This window comes from Acomys russatus, chromosome 25 (assembly GCF_903995435.1).
Source record: "Acomys russatus chromosome 25, mAcoRus1.1, whole genome shotgun sequence".
NCBI classification, from domain to species: Eukaryota; Metazoa; Chordata; class Mammalia; order Rodentia; family Muridae; genus Acomys; species Acomys russatus.
This window is the reverse complement of record NC_067161.1, coordinates 10,968,141-10,976,237: the sequence shown is the minus strand read 5'-3', so window position 1 is coordinate 10,976,237 and position 8,097 is coordinate 10,968,141. Positions and strand designations below refer to the sequence as shown.

The following is an 8,097-nucleotide window of genomic DNA, read 5'->3' as shown; positions in this document are numbered from 1 at the left end:
ATTTTGCAATCTTGTGCATGCAACATTAGATCTTAAAATATCCAACCACATAGCAATACTTACCACTGCGGCTCCTTAAAGTCCTCCATTGACTCCTGTATTTGCTTCTGTTTAGGGAGGTTTAGGAGCTGTAGCCTTGATGGGAGAAGTTGATCACTTGTGTGGGCTCTGAGATTTTAAAGATCAAATCATTTCTAGTTTATCCTTTCTGCTGTGAGTTTGCAACTGAATATGTCAGCTCTGAGCTTGCTGCTGCAGGGGCCAGACTTGCCACTTGCTCCCACACTGTCCCCACCTTTTAGCTCCTCATCCAAATAAACCCTTTCTTCTCTAAGTTGCCTTGGTCATGGTGCTTTATCACAGGACTCGTACAGCCACAAAAATGCTTTATCTATGTGTAGACACCACCAACACCACAATTATGCCCCTAGCCATCCACTGTGGGGCAGAGGGAGCATATGTCTATCCTGCTGACACTAATGGTACAGCCGTTTAATTTTCTGCCTGCATCAGCCGATTATCATATATTAAAACACAAATGGCACACATTAAATTGCACATTTAACCCATAAAAAGACAGTTCAGTGCCTGAGGATGCTGCTCAGCTGGTAGAGCACATGCCTAGCATGTACAAGGCACTTGGTTGGGTCCCCAGCATCACACAGACTGGACATGGTCTTTCAACCTGCAGTCCTAGCACTTGAGAGATGGAAGTAGTTCATTTTGGGCTGGATAGCAAGTTTGCATGTGCTTATTAAAAAATACAGACTATTCAATGAGAAATGCTGTAGGGGTGCATGAACTAGTGCATATGGGAGGGGTAGAGAGAGGTCTCTGGCCAAACCATTAGCTTTTTTTTTTTTAATATTTATTTATTATTATGTATACAGTGCTCTGCCTACATATACATCCACAGACCAGAAGAGGGCAGGAGATCACATTATAGATGGTTGTGAGCCACCATGTGGTTGCTGGGAATTGAACTCAGGACCTCTGGAAGAGCAGTCAGTGCTCTTAACCACTGAGCCATCTCCCCAACCCCCCAAACCATTAGCTTATCGAATCAGCTAGGCTAGCTGGCTAATAAGTGAGGAGACTCGAGGCAGCCCACGCATGGCAAACATGGCTCTGGTAGGCCTTGCCCTTCCCCTCCACTCCCTCTGCCTTGCTAAAAAACCATTAGATTACCTTCCTAAAGCCAGCCACCAAGGCCTATTCCCTTATTTGGCCACTTCCTCCAACTTCTCAATCTGACTACCGAGGTCCAGCTATCAGAGTATTGAAGTCTAGCAATCAAAGGCCTCCTTTGGCCTGTATAATTAATATTCCCAATTAAAATTAAACACCTCGCTTTCCAGCTTTCGCCCGACAGAATGGCTCCCGCAAAGAAGGGTGGCGAGAAGAAGAAGGGCCGTTCCGCCATCAACGAGGTGGTGACCCGAGAGTACACCATCAACATTCACAAGCGCATCCATGGAGTGGGCTTCAAGAAGCGTGCTCCTCGGGCACTCAAAGAAATTAGGAAATTTGCCATGAAGGAGATGGGGACTCCAGATGTGCGCATCGACACCAGGCTCAACAAAGCGGTCTGGGCCAAAGGAATAAGGAACGTTCCATATCGCATCCGAGTACGCTTGTCCAGAAAGCGTAATGAAGATGAGGACTCCCCCAACAAACTCTACACATTGGTAACCTACGTGCCTGTTACCACATTCAAGAATCTACAGACGGTCAATGTGGACGAGAACTAACCTGCTGAGTGTCAAATAAAGTTAAGAACTGCCTCCAGGTTTCAGCTTTCCTTTCCGCTGTCTGCCCGTGGATGGAGTTTTTGGTATTGTTTAGAACAGGGTCCAAGGGGTATTTGTAGGGGTTATTAGAGATCGCCGCTCTGGGTATTTGGGAAATTAAGAGTGTGTGAAACATCTTTTCTCAGAAATTGATGTGTTAGGCTTTTGGGGGTGGGGTTTTTTGAGACAAAGTTTCTCTGTGTGGCCCATCCGGGAACTTGTTCTATAGACCAGGATGGCCTTGAACTCATATCCTCCTGGTTCTAATTCCCTACTGCTGGGACTGTGGTGTGCACTATCATGCCTGACTTGTTTTGTGCTTTTTAATTTAAGACCCTACAGTGTGAGCCTGAGATGATAGTTAAATGGTACTAAGTTGGCGTTCTAGGGGGTCCTAAGAAATTGAACTTGAGTGGTCAACCTTGGCTTTCTGGGTATCTCTGCCATCCAGTCCATTCCAATCCTGGAATGTTCTAGGCCCACAAAACAATATTACATATGGTTTTAGAAAAAAAAAGTACAAAAAGAACAATTTTTATTAAAAATTTTGGGGAACAACATTGAAAGCATAGTTTGTACATGTTTTTTGGAAGGGCATATAAAGTGAATACAACGAAATATATTAAATGGTTTCAATTACCAGCATTGAAACAAAATTAGTGCAAAAAAAGCCAAATACAATTGTGCAAGCAAAAAAAAAAAAAAAAAAAAAAAAAAAAAAAAAAAAAAAAATTAAACACCTCATCCTAACACAGGGTTTCCCCCTTTACCTTTATAAACTGCCATTTGCCTATGGGCGACATCCATCCCATCTCTATCCAGCATCAGTCCTTCGTCCTCCAGGACAAATATCCCTCCCTGCTCTCCCTTGTTCCCTTCCCCTTCTCCTTCAACCCCTGTCTGCCCTGTCTCTTATTTCCTGCCCTCTGTCTCTCTGGGACAAATAAAATCTCCTTTGCTTAGAGGTTCTGTGCAGATACAGATCCCTTCAACCCCATCCCCACCCTCTTTAGTCTGTTTCTCACACATTCAGCTCTCCAGGTACCTGCCTTCTCCATCCAACAGAGGCTCACAGGAGAGTTCCCTTAACCCCCTGCCCTCCTGCACTTCTGACAAGCACACTCCTTTCCACTCCCTGTGCTCAGCAGGCTTTTCCTTCACTTTTGGTGGCTACACTGCCAGGATCCAGTGTCTGCTCTTGAAGGCCTGGAAACCCTGCCGGACAGGTCCCAGATTTCTAGAACCCACTGGGGTCCTTCTCTTGGTGACAGAGTCTGGGTGACATCTGTTCTTAGCCTCTGGAAAGAGATGGGGACCCTTGTTATCGACCTTGCCTCACTGTCCTCCACTACTGATGGAAATGCTTCCTCAACCTGAACACTCATGTCAACGCGACGCTTTAGCACCAACGATAATTTTGACACCTGAAAATGTCTCTGTTTCTCTTCTGTCTGCTCCAAGCCGTCTGTGTGACTCTTACACCCTCTGAACCTTTCTACATGCCTTGCAGCCTCTGTGCCATGTCATGCCTATTTAACCCTGGCCCTCACATTTTAAATGATACCAAAACTATTTAAATTATAATTCCTACTCACCTTCTCTGGAAAAGTCAAAAATAAAACGAAACAAAAACATTGTTTCACTCACTATGGGGTAACAGAGCAGAACATACCCTGACCTCACATTGAACCTTGTTACCTGCTGTTCTTCCCACTGTAGCAACAGGGACTGAACCCCTTTTCTCTGTTTTCACTAAGTATTGTCTCTTAGTCATACTGTGGGGGATGGGTGGCCCTTTATCAGGAAAAAAAAAAAACCTGTAACAATATCTCAGAGGCAACCCTGCTGGCTACAGGTCTTAAAGAGCTGAATATAGTAACACACATTTGTCATCCCCACTCTTAATAAGCTAAGGCAACAACCTCAAGTTCAAGGCCATCAGCAGACCCCAGGCACACACACAGTACACAGACATATATGCAGGTGAAACACCCATACACATGAGATAAAATAATAATTTAAAAAATACTTGTGGTAAAAAATTCAAGGCCAGTCTTGGCTACATAGCAAGTGCCAGACCAGTCTAATGTCAGCAAAATCATGTCTTAGAGAAACAAGCAAAATGTGGGGAACACTGATGATCAGGGGCATACTATTTAAAAACACACACACTAGATAAATGCAATAGATTCATTACTTTTGAAAGGGAGAGAATTTAGTAACTCTGAGACATGACAAAAAGACAAACAAAATTAAGGAGACATATATGGGAGAGAAGCCTCTTGCCTTGAGATCTATGTGCCTTTTGTGGGGACACTGTCAAAAGAATGATGCATGAACAGTGCCTCAGGGAACTGTGACAGAGGCTCCAGGGGAAAAGGCCTTGTACCTCCGGTGCATTTTGTTCTCTGGATTGTTCTTGGACGTGATTTCATGCCTCCTGTGACAAACACTGACGTTCAATTTATAGACATGTTTATTCTAGTTGGATGTAAGAACATAGCTATGGAACCCAATCCGGTCAGTGAACCCTGAACCTGGATATGGCCTTCTGCTTTGCTTTTGTGCTTTCTCAGACATAAATTATAGGACGTGCCAGGCAGTTGTGTTTAAGTTGGTCTGTCCTGAGGAAGTTCTAGGAAAGGGTGCTCTGTTAATATTTAGTATGTACTTACTGGCATTTGCTTTTAGATGTTTTTCCAAACTCAAACAGCCTTCCCCGGATCATTGCTCTCTTTGCTACTTTCCTGTATAAAAGTACAGTAAAACTGAACTAAGGCTGTCTACAGCACCATGTCTTTAGATCCCAGCTCCAGCAGACAAGATCCGCACAGGTCGGCAAAAGTTGACAAGTGGTACCCAGATCAGGGACCTGAACGAAAAGTTATAAGAGGATGCAAGGACCCCCGGAGAACGAGGTACACACGGGCTAATAAGGGGCTAAAAGCAGGAAAACTTACACCCTATATAGGCTTGATATATCACTTCTTTAAAAAAAAAAAAAAAGAGTGGTGCTGCCATGTCTAAAGTCCAGCTGCAAAAATGTTGGGATTCAATAACAGAATCTAATCCTTGGTTTCCTGGAAAGGACACTCTAGACCCCAGAGTGTAGGATCAAGTTAAAGAAAATATAGTCAAAGCCCAAAGACAAGGGATGTGATTCTGAGTGACCCGGGCATTGGTCTCTAATGTGATGCAAACAGTGCATGCTGATGAGCCAAAGGATGTAGAAAAGGCTACGACACAGACTCTTTACACAAGTATGGGCTAGATAATGAGACACTAGGAAAAAAATCTTACAAATGAAAAAGGAGGTTTTTCCAGTGCAATGGTCAGAAGGGACTGAGTAGACCAAAGTCAAAAGTGAAGGTGTCAGCTCCAGCCCAGGGTGAGCACCTGTGGCCATCTGCTCTCCTGCCTGAGATACTCTTTCCTCCTCTCCCTGAGAACTATAATGACTGGAACAAAGGGAGCGAGGGGAAAGATGATATGCCGTGATTCCTGAGAGGAGCGCCTTTGTTTTCTGGGAGAAAAGACACATGGCCTTGAGTTACCAGATTCTGGGGGGAGAGAGGGGAGGGGAAAGACAGAAGAACTTTCTAAAATTAGACGAGAACGTGGTAAGTCATATCGAGAGTTTGTTTCTCATCTCTTCTTACAGGTGGTCAATTATCTTGTAGTTGATGGAGAGGCAGAAATCCTTCTTACCAGCATATTAGAATGCTAATGCAGGGCTGGAGAGATGGCTCAGCAGTTGGGAGCAATGTCTGCTCTTCCAGAGGACCCAGGTTCAATTCCCAGCCACCTACATGGCAGCTCGCAACTGTCTGTAACTCCAAAACCTGACGCCCACAGACATACAATGCACATAAAATAAAAAAATAAATAAATTATTTTTTAAAAGAATGCTAATGCAGCATGCCAGACTGCTACCATCCCTTTCAAAAGAAAATCGATATTAGTAATTACATCTACCTCTGGACTGATGTTGGACCTTTGCATGCTCAAGGGTTAACTCCTGCTATGGCCCTCTAAGGACAGACCTTTATTTACGTGTTTTAATTTACTAGTTTAAATGATTAGTTAAACCTCCCCCCCATTTGGAATTTAAAAGCTTGTAAAGAGAGCCTGCCAGCTCACCTATGGTCATCATTGTATCTAAGTGGTAAACCCTGCATGCTAATGATTATCCAACCACACACACACACACCCTTGGAATGCCCCAAGGTGTCATTTTTAAAGGCCTGCAAGCTCACCTCAGGGTCACCATGGTGCCTAAGTAGTGACCCCAGCACACTGGATTTCTGCAGAATAAACGCTCTTTGTTGCTTATATACTATTTGAGTCTGGGGTCTTTTCTTCAGCACATTCAGGACCCTAACAACATGCACCTCTGAGATGATATTGGGCTGTTGCATACCCAAGGGTTAACTTTGGCTATGGCCCTCCAAGGACAGACAATGCCTCAACTGTTGGCAGTCATTCAACAAGGAATAATGACAAACAGTAGCCCAACTTTATGTCAAAAGTTTGTTCCTTCTATGGCTCAGCGGTTAAGAGCACTCACTGCCTGCTCTTTCAGGGGACCCGGGTTCAATTCCTAGCACCCACATGGCAGCTCACACTGTCTGTAACTCCAGTTACCCTCACACACATAAATATGCAAGCAAAACATGAGTGTATATAAAATAAAAATAAATTAAATTAAATTAAAAGAATATGGTTCTTTGGCTGGGTGGTGGTTGTGCACCCCTTTAACCTCAACATTTCGTAGACAGAGGCAGGTAGAATTGTAAGTTTGTGGCAAGCCTGGTCTGCATATCCAAGTTCCAGGATTATATAGAGCAACTCTCTTAAAAGATAAAAATTTAAAAATTAAAAAATAAAGTTCTTCAAACTAGGCCCCTGTGATGTTTAGGTTCCCTTTAAGCCCAATGTTTTTGATTTTCTATTTTCTTTTCTTTTCTTTTTTCTTTTTTTTTTTTTTTTTTTTTTTTTTTTTCATTTTAAGCATTAAACTTGTAATGATTTCCTTTGAGAAATCCAAGTAAAGTTAAACACTATGAAAGTAAATATTCACTCAAGCATCCTTTGTTGTGGCTGAGGAGACAGTGTCTCTCACTGTGTACCGCTAGCTGCCCTGGAACTCACTAGCCCAGGCTAGCCTCGAACTCACACAGATCTGTATGCCTTTGCCTCCCTGAAGGCATGAGCCATCACGCCCAGCTATCCTATACACTTTAAGGATAGTCTAAGCCCCTATAAACAAATAATTGTCCCATTATTCCCCTCCCCTATGACTGTTCCTGAGGGGGATTACGTCCCCCTATATATTCTCATAGGGTATCAAGTCTCTTCTTGGCTACTTGCTGTCCTTCCTCTGAGTGCCACCAGGTCTCCCCCTCCAGGGGACATGGTCAAATGTGAGGCACCAGAGTACGTGAGAAAGTCATATGACACTCTCCACTCAACTGTGGAGAATATTCTGACCATTGGCTAGATCTGGAATGGGAAAATGGGGGGGGGGGGGAGGAATGGGAGGATACAAGGGATGGGATAAACATTGAGATGTAACAAGAATAAATTAATAAAAAAAAAATAGTACATGATTCTTTCAACCACATTTGACAATATGGAAAGAAAAATATTAAAAACAGTATGTTTATCTACTTTTGTATATTCATTATCATTATATCTTCATTGGAATTACATGTAAACATTAAGTCGATGTTGAAATTTTTAATTCATTTTGATTTCTAAGGAGTATATTCATGTAAATAAAACTGCACTATTTAAAAAATCTAAAAAACAAACAAACAAACAAAAAAAACAAATAATTGTCCCATTAGCATAAGTATAGCTGGCAGGATGTGTGTGAAGAGAGATTGACCTACTTGATTTTAAGAAACTGGTTAAAGGTAAAAGCTAATAGGCTACGAAGGGAAGAATTGCTGTTCCGGTGTGAAGGCTTATGGGAAATCTTTTCTCATAGGCCTGCAATTAATAGCCTCAGGTGCGTCCATCTCTATAGAGAGTAATTGGTTTTACTCAGGGTATGCCGATTTAAGAGAAAATCCTATCTGAAATACCTCCACAGTCACAGCTACGTTAGTGTTTGGCCAAATATTTGCACATGATGGTTTACATAGCCAAGCTGACACATAAAACTAGCTACCACAGGGAGTATAATAGAAATCATGTCTTTCAGAGAAAGGCAAACGGCCACACCAAGTGACCGATAGTATCAGAGAGCAATGGACATCTAGGTTGGACTTACTTTGTATGAAAATCTGTCTGATTTTAAAGC

General features: G+C 42.7%; 1 protein-coding gene across 1 annotated transcript; it reads left to right on the top strand.

Moving 5' to 3' along the window:
* The first annotated feature begins 1,353 nt into the window (after positions 1–1,353).
* LOC127208323 (60S ribosomal protein L31) lies at positions 1,354–1,788 on the top strand. Its single transcript, XM_051167728.1, has one exon. The coding sequence runs from the start codon at positions 1,374–1,376 to the stop codon at positions 1,749–1,751; it is 378 nt and encodes a 125-aa protein (XP_051023685.1). The 5' UTR covers positions 1,354–1,373; the 3' UTR covers positions 1,752–1,788.
* The last annotated feature ends 6,309 nt before the right edge of the window (positions 1,789–8,097 follow it).